Below are 21,019 nucleotides of genomic sequence, written 5' to 3'. Positions count from 1 at the left end.
TTTTTCAATACAGTCTTGTGTTTATTGTCTAACACTAACACTGATTAACTTCTCCATGACGGTTTTCATTTCTTGGTTCCTCAAGCAGTAGATGATCGGGTTGAACAAGGGAGTGACTACAATGTATAAAAGTGCAATTAGCTTGTTGAGGGTCAAGGTATCTCCATTAGCTGGGACCATGTAGATAGTGATGAGGGTTCCATAGTACATGGTGACCACAGTGAGGTGGGAGCTACAGGTGGAGAAGGTTTTCTTCCTTCCTTTAGCAGAGGATATGCCAAGAATTGTTATAAAGACGCAAATGTAACTGATAATAACTAATATAAAAGGAATGACAATAGCAGGTATAGCAAAAATCAGAATCATTATCTGGAAGGCAATTTTTAGAGAACAAGAAAGTTGAACAAACGGAGCAAGATCACAGAAAAAATGGTTTATTACATTGGAGCCGCAGAAGTGAAGTTGACAAAGAAATATAAGAGTGATCTGGGTCAGGAGGAAGCCAAAAACCCAACAGTAGATGACCAAGAATTTCTGTAGTCTGGAGTCCATGATGGTGCTGTAGTGAAGAGGGTTACAAATGGCCAAGTAGCGGTCATAAGCCATGACGGTGAGAAGTTGACATTCTGCATTTCCTAAGGCACAATACAAGTAAGACTGGGCTATACAACCCCTAACAGAGATGGCGACTCCTTCCCACCATATAACCTGGAGCATGTTAGGAACAACAACAGTGAGGAACATGGATTCAATAAGTGATAACTGCTGGAGGAAGAAGTACATGGGAGAATGAAGCTGGGGCTTAATGGACACCAACACCATGACCATAGTGTTTATCATGAGAGTCATAATGTAAATCACCAGAATCACAATGAATAAAATGGCGGCTCGAAAGCCGGTGACATTTGGAAACCCTAAGAGTAGAAATTCAGTGACCACGTGGCTGCTGCTATTCATGATGTGTTATTACTATTATTATTACCTCGGTGGAGTATTTGGGTGCAATAGACTTTATTTGGATCTTAGTTGAACTATTGCTACACTTTATGTTATTTCCAAATTTAGATCATTTCCTGATTATGAAGATGAAACATTGGTCCACCCCATAGAAGAGGTCGTAATGAACATGATGAGTTGTCACTTCCCATGACCCGAGAACATCATTAATGTGACAGTAAGGACGCTCGTAATAAGCGAACCATGTTTATCTACTATTGGCATTAATATTTGTTAGGTCGTCTGTAGGAGAGAAAGACAGATAACAATAACAGTTAATTATCATGTGATATAGGATGAAGGAGCATATTGGTTTATAGAAGTGTAAGGGCTCGTTCACACGGGCACAGAGGGGGCGGATTATGGCGCGTAATCCATGTCATAATCTGCCCCCTCACAATGGTGGTCTATCGAGACCACCAGGCTACTTTTTTCCGTAAGTGGCATGTTGCAGCAACCTGCGGAGGGGGAAGCCGCGACAGTCGTGGCAGGTGGGTTTTGACCCGAGAGCGACACGGCTCCTCATGTCACTCTCGGTGCCAAAATCCACCATTACGCTCCATGTGTGAACGTAGCCTAATTGTCTCAAACATGTCCAACCATATACAGTAGAGATCAACAAGTACTTATCAAAAGGTGATTCAGGGTGAGCAGAATGTTTAGCTTAGGGTCAGGGCCTATGGATCGCTTCACCAACACATTTACCAAGATTATCATGGCCCCTCCACCATAACAGTTTTCCCAGTATGATATTTAGCATACACAGGACTTCCTCTGTCTTCTATATGCCAAAATGGAGAGCAACAATCGTAAAATTCATAGATGACTATTCAATAGAACAGCTGGCACTCATGTACCCTACATACCCCCGGCCATAATAGCTGAGGTTAGAGGACAGATCTGCACTCAATGACTGGCGGCAACCAAGGGTTGTCTCACAAAGACCATACACCATACTTACATCTGTCATATATGTCATAGAACAAGATTGGAAATGGGGAATGTCTATCATAACAGGGAAATAATAATACAGATATTGGTAGTTTATTCACACGAGCATGATAATAGATGGATAGACAATGTACTGAGTGCACCGGCGCCATCCTCAGGTAAGGCATGTAGGCAAGGAGGCAGATGGACAATCTTACCTGTGTATGGTATTATAGTGGTGTGAATAACGTCCCTGTATATATATATATATATATATATATATATATATATATATATATATTATCTTCACTAACCTATGCTTGTCTATGTCTATCTTGTCTATTCCCCTTCAGCAGGATCTACATTAGCAATGTCTTACCACGTAGATGGTGCATTAGCTGGAACTAGAAGAGTTGTCAAATCATTGTCAGCAATCTCCAAAAGAATTGTCTGAGTTTTGGTTCCTTTAGCGCTTAGTTTTTAGATAGTGTAATAATTTTTGGCTTTTTTTCCCAAATAGCCTTATCCCTTTCAACATATGGAAGAAAACGGTAACTATCCAGGCCATTTATTATAAAGAATGAGACACATTGATTTCTCTTTGTTTTTTATGTCTTACAAATTGTCCTGAGAATTGGTTGGTTTGGAATAATCGTCAAACCGTCCGGGGATAGAAAGTCATTTATCCAATTAACATATAAATAAATAAATGAAATCTTTATTTATTTAAAAAAAAAAATAAAATAATGAATTTATCCAGAAATCTTAGCTGGTTACATGTTAACATCTGATATTTTGTGTTCCTATTTCTTCTGAATACGTTGTTTGTGGTGACATTTTAGTCTTGACAAGCACGAGTTGTGTTATACAATGTATCAAACATTTATAGTAATGGATAAATTACATTTTGCTTTGTTTATTAGGGTTACTTTGATTTTTTTTATGCTTTACTGATGTTCCCAAATATACCGTAGAAAATAGTAATATGACCGGAAATTCTGAGACCTAGACGTATGCATGTAATACCCAACTACTACTCCATTCAGAAGGGAGAAGAAAAGACCCCCATTCTCCTGATCAGTGAGAGACTGAAGCTTTGGACCCCACTGATCTGCAAGTTATCCCCTAACCTATGGAAGACAACACACCACTAAATGAGTTAGGTCGGTATTACAGATGAGCGAACAGTGTTCTATGGAACACATGTTCGATCGGATATCAGGCTGTTCGATGTGTTCGATTCGAATCGAACATCACGTGGCAAACTCCAAAAAAATTTGATTCCCCTCCCACCTTCCCTGGCGCTTTTTTTGCACCAATAACAGCGCAGGGGAGGTGGGACAGGAACTACGACACCAGAGGCATCGAAAAAAATCGGAAACAGTCATTGGCTGCCGAAATAAGGTGACCTCCATTTTAGACGAATAGTGGATTTCAAATCCGGGTCATATGAGAATGTGAACTTTGTGACTAAGAGACAGGGATAGCTGTACAGGCAGGGATAGCTAGGGATAACCTTTATTTAGGGGGGAATGTTATTAAAAATAACTTTTTGGGGCTCTATCGGGTGTGTAATTGTGATTTTTGTGACATAAACTTTTTCCAATAGGAATGCATTGGACAGCGCTGATTGGCCAGAGTACGGAATTCGACCAATCAGCGCTGGCTCTGCTGGAGGAGGTGGAGTCTAAGATCGCTCCACACCAGTCTCCATTCAGGTCCGACCTTAGACTCTGCCTCCTCCGGCAGAGCCAGCACTGATTGGTCGAATTCCGTACTCTGGCCAATCAGCGCTGGCCAATGCATTCTATTAGCCCGATGAAGTAGAGCTGAATGTGTGTGCTTAGCACACACATTCAGCCCTACTTCATCGGGCTAATAGAATGCATAGGCCAATCAGCGCTGGCCAATGCATTCTATTAGCGTGAGCTGAGTTTGCACAGGGGTTCTAGTGCACCCTCGGCTCTGCTACATCTGATGCACACTCGGCTCTGCTACATCTGATGCACACTCGGCTACAGCAGAGCCGAGTGTGCATCAGATGTAGCAGGGCCGAGTGTGCATCAGATGTGTAGTTGAGCAGAACTGGCTCAGCACTGCTAAGTCTCTGCATTCGCATAGGAATGCATTGGCCAGCCTTCGGCCAATCAGCGCTGGCTCTGCCGGAGGAGGCGGAGTCTAAGGTCGGACCTGAATGGAGACTGGTGTGGAGCGATCTTAGACTCCGCCTCCTCCAGCAGAGCCAGCGCTGATTGGTCGAATTCCGTACTCTGGCCAATCAGCGCTGGCCAATGCAATGACAGGGATGACAGGGATTTCCATGCAATCAGCCCATCTGATATAGCAGAGCCGAGTGTGCACACTCGGCTCTGCTACATCTGATGTGCCGGTCAACCCATCTTATATAGCAGAGCCGAGTGTGTGATGTAGCAGAGCCGAGTGTGCACACTCGGCTCTGCTACATCTGATGTGCCGGTCAGCCCATCTGATATAGCAGAGCCGAGTGTGTGATGTAGCAGAGCCGAGTGTGCACACTCGGCTCTGCTACATCTGATGTGCCAGTCAGCCCATCTGATGTAGCAGAGCCGAGTGTGTGATGTAGCAGAGCCGAGTGTGAATATAGGAATCCATAGGAATGCATTGGCCAGCGCTGATTGGCCAGAGTACGGAATTCGACCAATCAGCGCTGGCTCTGCCGGAGGAGGCGGAGTCTATGGTCGGACCTGAATGGAGACTGGTGTGGAGCGATCTTAGACTCCGCCTCCTCCAGCAGAGCCAGCGCTGATTGGTCGAATTCCGTACTCTGGCCAATCAGCGCTGGCCAATGCATTTCTATGGGGAAAAGTTAGCTTCCGAAAATCGCAAGCTGACAGGGATTTCCATGAAATAAAGTGACTTGTATGCCCCCAGACATGCTTCCCCTGCTGTCCCAGTGTCATTCCAGGGTGTTGGTATCATTTCCTGGGGTGTCATAGTGGACTTGGTGATCCTCCAGACACGGATTTGGGTTTCCCCCTTAACGAGTATATGTTCCCCATAGACTATAATGGGGTTCGAAACCCGTTCGAACACTCGAACAGTGAGCGGCTGTTCGAATCGAATTTCGAACCTCGAACATTTTAGTGTTCGCTCATCTCTAGTCGGTATGACATATTGCCCTATCTGTTCCCCTAATAATTGAATCCCCCACTACCATTACTTGTGAGGCCTTCGCTGGTTCTTATTCCTTTTCTCACTGGAGCAAACCTTTCCCTGGCCATCACTGGTAGTGTCTTGCTCTAGTAACATCCTCCTCATCCGACAACTTGTTGGGGTATGTGAGTTGAGGACTAACCTCCCTGTCACTCTACTTGCTGTCACCAATCTAGCTTCCTCCTGTTCCAGTACCTCCATATTACCACCCCCCTCCGCACTTACACCAAATTCCTGCTATGTGAGCAATACACTCTTTTCCAAGCTCTCAGTGGACCTCAGTCTTACAATTTGCTCATTTTGGTCCAGGATCTGGGCTTGAAACTAGAGATAAGCGAATTGATTCTGCAGATTCAATCTGAATTTCAGGAAATCTTCAAAACGCCAAGAATCCACAATGACTGATGCAGCAGATTAAATGATCCATGCGGCCTCACCTCACTCTGTTAATTGGTCTTTGTATCACCTTCTAAAACTGTTGCTATCATCATATTATATCAACTTGCCACTCTGTGGCCTTCTGTTGCTGCTGCTACCTCCACACTCTGCCACTGGGTAACTCCATGGGCTCCTCTTGCTGCTGCAACCTCCACGATCTGTCACTGGGTCTCTGTATGGCCTCCTAAGGCTGTTGTTTCCTCCAAATTATATCGAATTGCCACTTTGTGGACTACTCACGCTGCTGCCACCTCTGCACTCTGGCACCGGGTCACTGTATGGCCTCCTAAGGCTGTTGCTACCTCCACATTATATCTACTTGCCACTCTGTGGCCTACTCACACTGCTGCAACCTCTGCACTCTATCATTAGGTCACTGTATGGCCTCCTAAGACAGTTGCCACTTTTTTTCTCTGCACTGGGTTACTTTATGGGCTGATCATGCTGCTACCACCTCCGCATTCTTCCACTGGGTCACTCTATGGCCTCCTGAAGCTGTTGCTTCTCCACATTATACATTGTATCGACTTGCCATTCTGTGGCCTACTCATGCTGCTGCCACCTCTGCATTCTGGCGCTGGGTGAATGTGTGGACTCCTCACACTGCTGCCACCTCCACACTCTGTCACTTGGTCTCTGTATGGCCTCCTAAGATTGTTGCTACCTCCACATTATATCAACTTGACACTCTTTATTCTTCCTCTGCCACCTCTTCACTGTATGGCCTCCTCATGCTACTGCTGCCTCTCCACTCTGCCACTGGTTCACTGTATGGCCTCTTATGGCTGATGTATCCTCCACACTCTGCCAATTGGTCAATGTATGGCCTCCTCTTGCTTCTGCAACCTCCACACACTGCCACTAGGTCACTGTATGGCCTCTTAAGGCTGCTGCAAACGCCACAATCTGCCAATGGGTACCTGTATGGCCAGTCATACACTACCAAGCACACCCTTCTTGAGTTACAGTGGGAGAATGGCCTCCCATAACATAGGCTGATATACGATGTTTCCACCTCTTGGCATTTAACCCTCCATATGTAAGATCAACTATATGAGCACAGAAAATCAATAAACAATTTCTTGATGATCCAAGTTGATAGAGGTACTCCGCTATGTAACTTTAACATTATGGCGTACTCCCATTGCTGGCACCTCTTCGCTCTGTCACTGGGCACTGTAAGGCCTTCACACACACAAAAAAAAAACCCTAAATAATAGTACTTCACTACTGTGTGACACTTATATCGATCATGTAAGCGCATGCAGAGCATTTGCACACACAGAGAAACTCTTAAAATATTTTGATCACATTTACAGCAAAGCTTAGCCTCCTTCACACTGTGTATGGACACCAGATCGGAGTGCTTAAAAATATATTGCATTCCTCTTTCTAAATGTGTTTTTTAAGATTACAGCAGGCTACATTGTATTGGGTGAATAAGATATTTTACATTAGAGAAGAATGCAGTACTAGTGCCTTGGCCACCACTGCTACTGTACTGTACTACTGTGTGTTAGGGACATCTAGCATTACATATACACATGCAGTGCACTGGCACATATAGAGAGAAAGGGTTAAAAGATTCTGTTCAGATTGAACGCAATGCTAGAAATAATGTGTTATGTGTAGAGAGAAGAGATGTCAAAAGTAGGCAAATTACAAATATTAACCAAAACCAGATGTTACAGGAGACAAGTCAGGGGCAAGTTCCGGACATTCATTTGAATTGACATTCTCTTCATGTATTTACATATGATGGTAACACAAGTGTGAAATGTGGCTCTGGTATCAGCAGTTATTTTCTTAAAGTTATAAGATTTCAATAAAGTTATATCTTTCAATGTCTTTCTAGCTAAATCACCAATCATACTTTGCTTTTCTAGTGTTATATCTTGAAAAATAATAAGGATAGATTTTAGTACGCCCAACTTCAAAGCAAGTTACCAGTGATGGGACACCAAAAGTTGACCTAAAATTGTGTGAACTAGTCCAACACATTAAATGAAGAATTCCAACAAACCAGTCCAAGACATTGACTTTATAATTTATTTAGTAAATTATGTAACACATTAATTTTACAATACAGTCTTGTGTCTATTGTCTATCACTCACGCGGAATAACTTCTCCATGACGGCTCTCATTTCTTGGTTCCTCAAGCAGTAGATGATCGGGTTGAACAAGGGAGTGACCACAATGTACAAAAGTGCAATTAGCTTGTTGAGGGTCAAAGTATCTCCATTAGTTGGGACCATGTAGATAGTGATGAGGGTTCCATAGTACATGGTGACCACAGTGAGGTGGGAGCTACAGGTGGAGAAGGTTTTCTTCCTTCCATTTGCAGAGGAGATGCCAAGAATTGTTACAAAAACACAGATATAGCTACAAATAATTAACATGAAAGGAATGACGATTGCAGGAATAGAAAAAAACAGAATCATCAATTGGAAGGCCATTTTAAGAGAACAAGTCAGTTGAACGAATGGAGCAATATCACAGAAAAAATGGTTTATTACATTGGAGCCGCAGAAGTGAAGTTGACAAAGAAATATAAGAGTGATCTGGGTCAGGAGGAAGCCAAAAACCCAACAGTAGATGGCAAAGAAATTCTGAAGTCTGGAGTCCATGATGGTGCTGTAGTGAAGAGGTTTACAAATGGCCAAGTAGCGGTCATAAGCCATGACGGTGAGAAGTTGGCATTCTACATTTGCTAATGCACAATACAAATAAGACTGGGCTATACAACCCCTAAAAGAGATGGCGACTCCTTCCCACCATATAACCTGGAGCATGTTAGGAATAACAACAGTGAGGAACATGGATTCAATAAGGGATAACTGCTGGAGGAAGAAGTACATGGGAGAATGGAGCTGGGGCTTAATGGACATCAAAACCATGACCATAGTGTTTATCATGAGAGTCACAATGTAAATCACCAGAATCACAATGAATAAAACGGTGGCTCGAAAGCCGGTGACATCTGGAAACCCTAAGAGTAGAAATTCAGTGACCATGTGGCTGCTGCTATTCATGATGTGTTATTACTATTATTATTGCCTCGGTGGAGTATTTGGGTGCAATAGACTTATTAGTTTAGATATTAGTTGAAGTATTGTTACACTTTGTTATTTCCAGATTTAGATAATTTCCTGATTATGAGGATGAATCCATAGGATACTTGGTAATGAACTTGAGTCCATGCACAGGATTTCTTCTTCACTTTCCATGACCGGAGAAAATCATTAATGTGACAGTAAGGACATCTGTAGGACAAGACAGAATTGTGGGTTGTTTGGGGCATTGTTACAAGTGAAAACAAAATGTTGCAAAAGACGGATAACATTAGCATTAGTGAGATTGCTGCCATCTTTTTGGTTAGGATTTTGAGGCGGATACGGCCTGGTCTGAACTTATCCTAATTGTCTCAAACATGGCCAAACACGTAGAGATCAACATCTGCTTATCCACAGGTGATGCAGGGTTAGCAAAATAGGGTTCACAATCAGGGCCCATGGATCGCTTCACCAACACATTTATAGAGACTATCATGGCCCCCACCATTCCAGTTTGATATTCAGTACACACAGGGTTTACTCTATCTTCTATATAATTGGGGAATTCCATACTTTATATGGATGTCTATTCAATAGAACAGCTGGCACGCATGTACCCTACATACCCCCAGCTATAATAGCTGAGGTTAGAGGACAGCTCTGCACCCAATGACTGACGGCAACCAAGGGTTGTCTCACAAAGACCATACACCGTACTTACATCTGTCATATATGTCACAGAACAAGATTGGAAATGGGGAATGTCTATCATAACAGGGAAATAATAATACAGATATTGGTAGTTTATTCACACGAGCATGATAATACATGGACAGACAATGTACTGAGTGCACCGGCGCCCTCCTCAGGTAAGGCATGTAGGCAAGGAGGCAGATGGACAATCTTACCTGTGTATGGTATTATAGTGGTGTGAAAAGCGTCCCTGTATATATATATTATCTTCACTATACTATACTTGTCTATGTTATTCTTATCTCATTCCCCCTCCGCAGGATCTACATTAGCAAAGTCTTACCACGTAAATGGCGCATTAACTGGAACTAGAATAGTTGTCAAATCATTGTCTGCAATCTCGAAGAGAATTGTCTGATTTTTGGTTCCTCAAGAGCTGATTCTTTTCATAGTATAATAATGATTTGGGCTTTATCCCTTCCGATACATGGAAGTAAACTGTAGCGATCCAGGCCATTTATAATAGTGAATGAGACACATTGATTTCTCTTTGCTTTTTATATCTTACAAATTGTCCTGAGAATTGGTTGTTTTGGAATAATCATCAAACCGTCCGGGGATAGAAAGTCATTTATCCAATTAACATGAAATTAAAAATAAATAAATATGAATGTAGCGAGAAATATTAGTTGGTCTGGATATGTTAAAGGGATCCTATCATTCACACTCATTTTTTTCTTGCTAACATGTTGGAATAACCTTAAGAAAGGCTATTCTTCTCCTACCTTTCAATGTCTTCTCCGCGCCGCCATCCACTTAAAATTCGGTATGCAAATGAGTTCTCTTGCAGCACTGTGGGCGTCCCTAATGCTGCAAAAGAACTCTCTCCAGCGCTGCCTTCATCTTCTTCAGCAATGGCCTCTTCACGTGTCTTCTTCTGGCGCACGGGGGGGTCAAAATTCAACCATGCGCAAGTCGGCTCTGGCAGCAGGCCTCGGATAGAGGCGGCTTCACATGCAGATGGCCATAGAGCCATAGAACTACCGGAGGATACTGCGCACTACGTAACTTTGGCTAGTTGAATCAGAAGGCCTGCAGTTGTTTCCAGGATCCGAGGTGTTCTGCCTCATATCTCCCAGGACAGTCCATCAAAACACGCGTGAGGTAGAATAAAGGGAAGCGGCACTCACCATTGTCCAAAACATCTTCATGGTTTATTTGTGGCTCATAACAGAATAAATACAATGTAGCAGAATGACAGTAACACCAACTATCCGGGTAAAAGCTGTTTCCACAATTCTTCCAGCCCCGAGTTATATACAGCTTGGCGAGGACACCAGGCCGAAGTGTTAAAAAAAATATGAAATTCCTATTCTTAAATATTTTTCTTAAAGGGATTCTACCATTAAAACCTCTTTCTTGTGCGGATAAGACGTCGGAATAGTCTTTAGAAAGGCTATTTGTCTCTTACCTTTAGACGAGATCTCCGCTACGCCGTTCCATAGAAATACCGGTTTTTACTGTATGCAAATTGGTTCTCTCACAGCGATGGGGGCGGGCCCCAGTGCTGAAAATGCGATGGGGGCGTTCCCACTGCTGCCCGAGAACACGATCCTGCGACGCCTCTATCTTCGGCTGGATCCTCGCCTTCTCTGTCGTCTTCCTACTGTGTCACCTCCAACGCCTGCACAGTTGGCTCTGCCAATGAGACACCAGCAGAGCCGAGTGCGAATGCTAGTTGGCGGCCATTTTTGGGAGGCCGCTCCTGCATTGAACTACAAGAGCAAGAGCAGCCTCCCAAATATGGGCGCTGGCCGGCATGCGCACTCGGCTCTACTAGTGTCTCACTGGCAGAGCCAAATGCGCAGGTGTCGGAGGTGACGCAGGAGGAAGACGACAGAGAAGGGGAGGATCCAGCTGAAGATAGAGGCGTCGCAGGATCGTGTTCTCGAGCAGCAGTGGGGATGCCCTCATTGCATTTTCAGTGCTGGAGCCCACCCCCATCGCTGCAAGAGAACTAATTTACATACCCATAGAAACTGGTATTTCTAGGGAATGGCTATTCTATTCTACTCTGTTCTATTCTATTCCATTCTATTCTATTCCATTCTATTCTACTCTGTTCTATTCTATTCTATCACTGCTAATTTGCCTTATCATACTCCTTGATTCTCTCTAAGTCCTCCTATAACTGATCATCAGTTTTCTGTCTTGTGCGGCCTGTAGCTTACCTAATAGCTATGAGGTGCAATGAGATAGATGTGTGTACATGTCCAGCATTACAGCAAATAAAGGCTGTGCCACGAGTGTATAGTGATGTGTAAGTCACTGAATACATCACATTGTCTGCCCTGTATTTCCTGGTGTAATACGTGACGGTAACAATTTTCTCATAGCACGACCATTTGAATGACTCCCATTCACTCATTTAGATGACGTGGTCCAGGTTACTCTTGGACATATTAATCTGTAGCCTAAATGATCTCAACCAGCCACAGGACACAGCAAGCTGACAAAAGAAAATCACTGAGATTACAAATATCAGAAAAATAACTTAATTAACCTACTATTGTGTTTAGTGTTTTTCACAGGTTTTCTGGGGGAGCCTTTATTGCAATACATTATATTTTGTTTCTGAGTGTAGGTGTATATGTTTTAATACCTTCCTATTGCCATGATAATGGAGGTGTTTGATAGAAAGCATTCTAATATTAAAACAGGGACTTAGTTTTTGCTCTCATAATAGCTTATCATTATCCTGACAACCAGTACACCGGATGTACAAGGAAGTGTCAGGTGTCAGCAAAACTCAGTCTCCTGAAATGACTCCTGAGTCCTAGGACAGTTGCAGGCTTGTAGGATAGGAAAGGAGCAATAACAATGGACCTTTCTATCTTGATATCATGGTGGCTGCTGAATTACTTTTGATAGGTTATTTAAAAAAAAGGTGATGGTCCACAAAATGTTTCCACATTTGATATAATTTGAAAAATAGTACATGGGGATCTTCCTTTTTCATATCAAATCAAGGTAAAACATATAGCCTTATGCTAGTCGTATCAGTAAAGGAAGGTCCAGGCTTATTGGCCTCTTCCCAGCCTAAAACTACCAGTCTGTGTTAACTCTAGGATGTAATAATTACGTTAGATGAGATGGTTCGGCTGGTACCCGGCTCTTCCAGGTTCCCCTTATTTGTTGGATAATAGTAATAGGGGATTAATAATAGCTTTTACTGATTTGAGTCTTCGCTGGTCACCAATAAGCCACAGGCTTAGTAATTAAACACTGTCTATCAGATAATTTCATTATAAAGGCAGTAATAAAGTATGAAAAGCACACAAACTCGATTTTCTGAATAAAGATACCCCCAAGTATTCCTCTTTGTTGCAACAGCTCCTCATCCCTGGCATCTATTTCCATTGGCTGATTTAATGTGGTTTGGGTTATTTGCAGTTATCAATATCCTTTCAATTGTAGGCAAATTACTATGATTAACCCAAACCAGATGTTACAGGAGACAAGACAGGGACAAGTGCCGGACATTCCTTTGAATTGACAGGTTGCTCATGTATTTACATACAGTGGGGCAAAAAAGTATTTAGTCAGTCACCAATAGTGCAAGTTCCACCACTTAAAAAGATGAGAGGCGTCTGTAATTTACATCATAGGTAGACCTCAACTATGAGAGACAAAATCCAGAAAATCACATTGTCTGATTTTGTAAGAATTTATTTGCAAATTATGGTGGAAAATAAGTATTTGGTCACCTACAAGCAATCAAGATTTCTGGCTCTCACAGACCTGTAACTTCTTCTTTAAGAGTCTCCTCTTTCCTCCACTCATTACCTGTAGTAATGGCACCTGTTTAAACTTGTTATCACTATAAAAAGACACCTGTGCACACCCTCAAACAGTCAGACTCCAAACTCCACTATGGTGAAGACCAAAGAGCTGTCAAATGACACCAGAAACAAAATTGTAGCCCTGCACCAGGCTGGGAAGACTGAATCTGCAATAGGCAACCAGCTTGGATTGAAGAAATCAACTGTGGGAGCAATAATTAGAAAATGGAAGACATACAAGACCACTGATAATCTCCCTCGATCTGGGGCTCCACGCAAAATCTCACCCCGTGGGGTCAAAGTGATCACAAGAACGGTGAGCAAAAATCCCAGAACCACGCGGGGGGGGGGGACCTAGTGAATGAACTGCAGAGAGCTGGGACCAATGTAACAAAGCCTACCATCAGTAACACACTACGCCGCCAGGGACTCAGATCCTGCAGTGCCAGACGTGTCCCACTGCTTAAACCAGTACATGTCCGGGCCCGTCTGAAGTTTGCTAGAGAGCATTTGGATGATCCAGAAGAGTATTGGGAGAATGTCCTATGGTCTGATGAAACCAAACTGGAACTGTTTGGTAGAAACACAACTTTACGTGTTTGGAGGAAAAAGAATACTGAGTTGCATCCATCAAACACCATACCTACTGTAAAGCATGGGGGTGGAAACATCATGCTTTGGGGCTGTTTCTCTGCTAAGGGGTCAGGACGACTGATCCGGGTACATGAAAGAATGAATGGGGCCATGTATCGTGAGATTTTGAGTGCAAACCTCCTTCCATCAGCAAGGGCATTGAAGATGAAACGTGGCTGGGTCTTTCAACATGACAATGATCCAAAGAAACACCGCCAGGGCAACGAAGGAGTGGCTTTGTAAGAAGCATTTCAAGGTCCTGGAGTGGCCTAGCCAGTCTCCAGATCTCAACCCTATAGAAAACCTTTGGAGGGAGTTGAAAGTCCGTGTTGCCAAGCGATAGCCCCAAAACATCACTGCTGTAGAGGAGATCTGCATGGAGGAATGGGCCAACATACCAACAACAGTGTGTGCCAACCTTGTGAAGACTTACAGAAAATGTTTGACCTCTGTCATTGCCAACAAAGGATATATAACAAAGTATTGAGATGAAATTTTGTTACTGACCAAATACTTATTTTCCACCATAATTTGCAAATAAATTCTTACAAAATCAGACAATGTGATTTTCTGGATTTGTTTTCTCATTTTGTCTCTCATAGTTGAGGTCTACCTATGATGTAAATTACAGAAGCCTCTCATCTTTTTAAGTGGTGGAACTTGCACTATTGGTGACTGACTAAATACTTTTTTGCCCCACTGTATGATGATAACACAAGTTTGAACTGTGGCTCTAATATCAGTAATTTTATTACAATTATAAGATTTCATTAAAGATCTATCTATGAAAGTATTTCTAAAGGAACACCCATTCATATTTTGCTTTTCTTGTTTTATATGTTGAGACATAATAAGAATATATTTTAGGACCCAACATCAAAGCAAGTTACAAGTGATGGGACACCAAAGGTTAACCCCTGACTTAGACACCTACAAATTCAACCTGTCCAACACATTGGATTTATAATCTATTCAGCAGATTATGGAACAAACATATTTTTCATTGCAGTCTTGTGTCTATTGTCCAGTTCTCACGCGGAATAACTTCTCCATGACGACTCTCATTTCTTGGTTCCTCAAGCAGTAGATGATCGGGTTGAACAAGGGAGTGACCACAATGTACAAAAGTGCAATTAGCTTGTTGAGGGTCAAGGTATCTCCATTAGCTGGGACCATGTAGATAGTGATGAGGGTTCCATAGTACATGGTGACCACAGTGAGGTGGGAGCTACAGGTGGAGAAGGTTTTCTTCCTTCCTTTGGCAGAGGAGATGCCAAGAATTGTTATAAAGACGCAGATGTAACTGATAATAACTAATATAAAAGGTATGGTAATTGAAGGAATAGCAAAAATCAGAATCATCAACTGGAAGGCAATTTTGTGAGAACAAGTAAGTTGAACAAATGGAGCAAGATCACAGAAAAAATGGTTTATCACATGGGGGCCACAGAATTGAAGTTGGCAAAGAAAGTTAAGAGTGATCTGGGTCAGGAGGAAGCCAAAAACCCAACAGTAGATGACCAAGGATTTCTGACGTCTTGTGCCCATGATGGTGCTGTAGCGAAGAGGGTTACAAATGGCCAAGTAGCGGTCATAAGCCATGACGGTGAGAAGCTGGCACTCTGTGCACCCTATGGCACAATACAAATAAGACTGGGCTATACATCCTATAACAGAGATGGCGGCCCCTTCCCACCATATAACCTGAAGCATGTTAGGAACAACTACACTGAGGAACATGGATTCAATAAGTGATAACTGCTGGAGGAAGAAGTACATGGGAGAATGGAGCTGGGGCTTAATGGACATCAACACCATGACCATAGTGTTTATCATGAGAGTCATAATGTAAATCACCAGAATCACAATGAATAAAATGGTGGCTCGAAAGCCGGTGACATCTGGAAACCCTAAGAGGAGAAATTCAGTGACCATCGGGCTGCTGCTATTCATGATGTGTGTTATTACTATTATTATTACCTCAGTGGAGTATTTGGGTGCAATAAATTTATTAGTTTGGATATTAGTTGAACAATTGATACAATTTTTATTATTATTAACAGATTTAGATAATATCCTGATTAGATTGTAATGAAGCTGAGTCCCTGCACAGGATTCCTTTCTCACTTTCCACGACCGGAGAACATCATTAATGTGACAGTAAGGACGCTCGTAATAAGCGAACCATATTGTTCTGCTATTGGCATTAATAGTTGTTAGGTCGTCTGTAGGAGAAAACAGAATTGTGGCTTGTTTGGGGAATTTTTACCAGTGAAAACAAAAAATTACATAAGACAGAAAACATTAACAAAAAATTATTCCGCCTCAGCAGGATCTATTTCAGTAAAATCTTACCATGTAAACGCTGCCGTGTAGCTAGAAGAGTCAGAAGAGTCAAATCATTGTCAGCAATCTTGACGAGAATTGTGTGATTTTTGGTTCCTTAAAAGCTAATTTTTTGAAAGCTTCATAAATTTTTGGATTTCCTTCCAAATAGCCTTATCCCTTTACACATCTGGAAGAAAACTGTAACAATCCAGGACATTTATAGTAGTGAATGAGACACATTGATTTCTCTTTGCTTTTTATGTCTTACAAATTGTCCTGAGAATTGGTTGTTTTGGAATAATCAGCAAACCGTCCGGGGATAGAAACTCATTTATCCAATTAATATTTAAAAAAAAAAAAAAAAAAAAAAAAAATCTTTATTTTATTATATATTTTTAAATTAATGAATTTATCAAGAAATATTAGATGGCCTGGATATGTTAACTAGAGATGAGCGAAGAGTAAAATATTTGATGTTCGTTATTCGTTTCGAATAGCAGCTCAATATTCGACTATTTGAACGAATATCGAACCCCATTATAGTCTATGGGAGAAAATGCTTCGTTTCAGGGGATCCCACCATTCGACTCAGGAGGGTCACCAAGTCCAGTATCACACCTCAGCAAATGATGCCAACACCTCTGCAATACAACTGGGACAGCAGGGGAAGCATGTCTGGGGGCATCTAACAAGCCCAAGTCACTGTTTTACCCCAACATCACAGCCTAACAACTACACACTTTCCACACTCAAAAAAAACCTCTACCAAAGTGGGAAAATACCTGGAAACCTTCTTTACTCCCCAAATGGATGGACACAAACCCCAATTTAAGCTCAACAAACAGTAACAACCACCCCTTTAAATCACATTGCCCATGACAACCACAGATGGGATAGGCAATGGGAAATCCAACAGTACCCACACTGACCTGTCAGTGTGTGTGTGTGTGTGTGTGTGTGTGTGTGTGTGTGTGTGTGTGTGTGTGTGTGTGTGTGTGTGTGTGTGTGTGTGTGTGTGTGTGTGTGTGTGTGTGTGTGTGTGTGTGCGGTAAGACCTTCCAAAATTAACTTTTATGGCCCTTAACATGAGCCCTTCCAAATTAAGTTCCAGGCCCTTAAGCTGAACTACCAGCAGAGATTGAGGCCCTTCAGGTGACTTCAGCCTCTACCTGCAGAGTTTTAGGCCCTTGGCATGAGTAGAGCCTTGCACCAGCTCATCTCTAAACACTACTCCAACCATCTAGCCATTTTCTCCTCCAACATGGCCGCACCATCCCCATTTTGGGACCTTTTGAGGTCCTTGCCTTTACCTTGCATCCTGGATGCCTGAAATTATTTTTAGAGCTCTTCCATCTTTTTCTATCTTTACCAATTTGTGCCATGTTCTTCACCTACCGCACCACAGCAATCTATAGACCTAATCCACAATGTGTCAAACTTAAGTGCCAGGAAGACAACACACTGTTCAACAATTTAGGTCTTCGTGATAGATTGCCATATCTGTTCCCCTAATAATTGAATCTTTCACTACCAAAACCTGTCTGCAGGGTTGAACTGGTTCTCCGGGGGAACGGTGAATCCCCCAGTAAGCCCAGTGCCTTTTGGAGGCCTTACTGGACTCCCACTAGTTTTCTTTGATAGGCAGTGGAGGTGCGGTAAGGCCCCCTTTTACTTACCTCTCCTCGCTACAGGCCAGGGACCCCATACGTTGCACGTTACACCATCACAACGTAATGTGCAACACACATGGCTCAGGCTTCTGCAGGAAGAGGAGAGGCCACGAGCAGGAATGGGGTGAGGTAATTGATGCAGCCAGGTTCTCCCCGGTTCTGCAATACGGTTTTAATAACTGGTTGTCCATTTTTGCCTGGACAACCCCTTTAAGCCACTTCTTATTTTAGAAGATTGACTAGCCTTTAAAACTGCTGACATCAACAATTAAATAGGTTCCAGTATGCAATTTGGTGCCCTTTGAGGTTCTATTTATTAATCGCTCCAGAAACTTCATTCCTTGGTGAGAAATGAACTCTAACCCCTATTGTTACAAATGATCCGTTCCACAATTACAGGCCTATTCATTATATCCCTCCAAATGATAAAACAAGCATTGATAAAAAATATAAGGTAAAGGCCTTATGAGGCATAGACTGGGATGGTTATGGTTTTGCAAATACGCATACAAATATTAGCATTGACTACTGGAATTTTAATTGCAAACATGGACTTAATGCTTTGCATCATACACAGTCCAGTCATATGAATGTGACCCCCTGTCAAAATCCAGAATAACCACCTTTTGCAGAGCGGACCGCTGCGAGACGTGCAGGAAGAGAGGGGATGTTGTGATGATGTCACTGGGATGTTGAGTCATGCCGACTCCAGTGCCGTGGCCAGCTGTGCTAGATTATGCGATTGAGCATCCATGGCGCAAATAACCTGATCAAGGTGGACCCACAGTAGACTCATCCTGGTGCTCATTGAACCACACACGTACACTGCAAGCAGTGGGGTAACTAGGAATGGTGGGGCCCCGTGGTGAACTCTTGATATGGGCCCCCCCGACGCCGAAGATCTCAACCGAGCCCCTCCTATGCATTCCTGCGCACTCTATTATGCCCCATAGTGGCCCCTGCACACAGTATTATCCCCCATAGTGGCCCCTGAACAACATATTATGTCCCTCAGTGGCCCCTGCACAAAATATTATGTCCCATAGTGGCCCCTGTGCACAGAATTATCCCCCATAGTGGCACCTGTACACAGTATTATGTCCCATAGTGGCCCCTGCACACAGTATTATCCCCCATAGTGGCCCCTGCACACAGTATTATCCCCCATAGTGGCCCCTGCGCAAAGTATTATGTCCCTCAGTGGCTCCTGCACACAGTATTAAGTCCCATACTGGCCCCTGCACACAGTATTATCCCCCATAGTGGCCCCTGGACACAGTATTATCCCCCATAGTGGCCCCTGCACACAGTGTTATCCCCCATAGTGGCCCCTGCACACAGCATTATCCCCCATAGTGGCCCCTGCACACAGTATTATGTCCCATAGTGGCCCCTGCAAACAGTATGATGTCCCATAGTGGCCCTTGCACACAGTATTATCCCCCATAGTGGCCCCTGCACACAGTATTATGTCCCATAGTGGCCCCTGCACACAGTATTATGTCCCATAGTGGCCCCTGCACACAGTATTATGTCCCATAGTGGTCCCTGCACACAGTATTATCCCCCATAGTGACCCCTGCACACAGTATTATCCCCCATAGTAGCCCCTGCACAAAATATTATGTCCCTCAGTGGCCCCTGCACAAAATATTATGTCCCATAGTGGCCCCTGTGCACAGTATTATCCCGCACAGTGGCCCCTGCGCACAGAATTATCCCCCATAGTGGCCCCTGCACATAGTATTATCTCCCGTAGTGGCCCCTGCGCACAGTATTATCCCCCATAGTGGCCCCTGCACACAGTATTATCTCCCGTAGTGGCCCCTGCACACAGTATTATCTCCCGTAGTGGCCCCTGCACACAGTATTATCCCCCATATTGGCCCCTGCACACAGTATTATGTCCCATAGTGGCCCCTGCACACAGTATTATATCCCATAGTAGCCCCTGCACACAGTATTATGTCCCATAGTGGCTCCTGCACACAGTATTATCCCCCATAGTGGCCCCTGCACACAGTATTATCCCCCATAGTGGCCCCTGCACACAGTGTTATCCCCCATAGTGGCCCCTGCACACAGCATTATCCCCCATAGTGGCCCCTGCACACAGTATTAAGTCCCATAGTGGCCCCTGCAAACAGTATAATGTCCCATAGTGGCCCTTGCACACAGTATTATCCCCCATAGTGGCCCCTGCACACAGTATTATCCCCCATAGTGGCCCCTGCACACAGTATTATCCCCCATAGTGACCCCTGCACACAGTATTATGTCCCATAGGGGGCCCTGCACACAGTATTATGTCCCATAGTGGTCCCTGCACACAGTATTATGTCCCATAGTGGCCCCTGCACACAGTATTATCCCCCATAGTGGCACCTGCACAAAATATTATCCCCCATAGTGGCACCTGCACAAAATATTATGTCCCTCAGTGGCCCCTGCACACAGTATTATGTCCCTCAGTGGCCCCTGCACACAGTATTATGTCCCATAGTGGTCCCTGCACACAGTAGTATCCCACATAGTGGCCCCTGCACACAGTATCATCCCCCATAGTGGCCCCTGCACACAGTATAATGTCCCATAGTGGTCCCTGCACACAGTATTATGTCCCAAAGTGGCCCCTGCACACAGTATTATGTCCCATAGTGGTCCCTGCACACAGTATTATGTCCCAAAGTGGCCCCTGCACACAGTATTATCCCCCACAGTGGCCCCTGCACACAGTATTGTGGCCCCTGCAAACAGTATTATGTCCCATAGTGGCCCTGAGCACCGTATTATCCCCCATAGTGGTCCCTGCACAAAGTATTATGTCCCTCAGTGGCCCCTGCACACAGTATTATGTCCCATAGTGGCCCCTGCACACAGTATTATCCCCCATAGTGGTCCCTGCACACAGTATTATCCACCATAGTGGCCCCTGCACACAGTATTATGTCCCATTGTGGCCCCTGCACACAGTATTATCCCCCATAGTGGCCCCTGCACACAGTATTATCCCCCATAGTGGCCCCTGCACACAGTATTATCCCCCATAGTGGCCCCTGCACACAGTATTATGTCCCATAGTGGCCCCTGCGCACCGTATTATCCCCCATAGTGGTCCCTGCACACAGTAATATGTCCCAAAGTGGCCCCTGCACACAGTATAATGTCCCATAGTGGCTCTTGCACACAGTATTATCCCCCATAGTGACCCCTGCACACAGTATTATCCCCCCACAGTGGCCC

The 21,019-nt window shown here is 43.7% G+C and overlaps 3 protein-coding genes across 3 annotated transcripts; all 3 read right to left on the bottom strand.

The window, feature by feature from the left end:
• Positions 1-21: 21 nt before the first annotated feature.
• On the bottom strand, positions 22-957 carry LOC142204365 (olfactory receptor 11L1-like). Its single transcript, XM_075275678.1, has one exon. It carries the CDS (start codon positions 955-957, stop codon positions 22-24), a length of 936 nt encoding a protein of 311 aa, XP_075131779.1.
• Positions 958-7,653: 6,696 nt separating this feature from the next.
• Positions 7,654-8,589, bottom strand: LOC142204364 (olfactory receptor 6P1-like). The gene has a single exon (XM_075275677.1). It carries the CDS (start codon positions 8,587-8,589, stop codon positions 7,654-7,656), a length of 936 nt encoding a protein of 311 aa, XP_075131778.1.
• Positions 8,590-14,795: 6,206 nt separating this feature from the next.
• LOC142204362 (olfactory receptor 11A1-like) lies at positions 14,796-15,380 on the bottom strand. The gene has a single exon (XM_075275676.1). It carries the CDS (start codon positions 15,378-15,380, stop codon positions 14,796-14,798), a length of 585 nt encoding a protein of 194 aa, XP_075131777.1.
• Between the last annotated feature and the right edge of the window lie 5,639 nt (positions 15,381-21,019).

Source organism: Leptodactylus fuscus, chromosome 5, assembly GCF_031893055.1.
Source record: "Leptodactylus fuscus isolate aLepFus1 chromosome 5, aLepFus1.hap2, whole genome shotgun sequence".
Lineage (NCBI taxonomy): Eukaryota > Metazoa > Chordata > Amphibia > Anura > Leptodactylidae > Leptodactylus > Leptodactylus fuscus.
This window is presented reverse-complemented; position numbering and strand designations above follow the sequence as displayed.

Excerpts from the sequence above, each read along its gene's own strand:
- LOC142204362 (XM_075275676.1), bottom strand. The coding sequence starts at position 15,380 with ATGGCTTATGACCGCTACTTGGCCATTTGTAACCCTCTTCGCTACAGC.
- LOC142204364 (XM_075275677.1), bottom strand. The coding sequence starts at position 8,589 with ATGAATAGCAGCAGCCACATGGTCACTGAATTTCTACTCTTAGGGTTT.
- LOC142204365 (XM_075275678.1), bottom strand. The coding sequence starts at position 957 with ATGAATAGCAGCAGCCACGTGGTCACTGAATTTCTACTCTTAGGGTTT.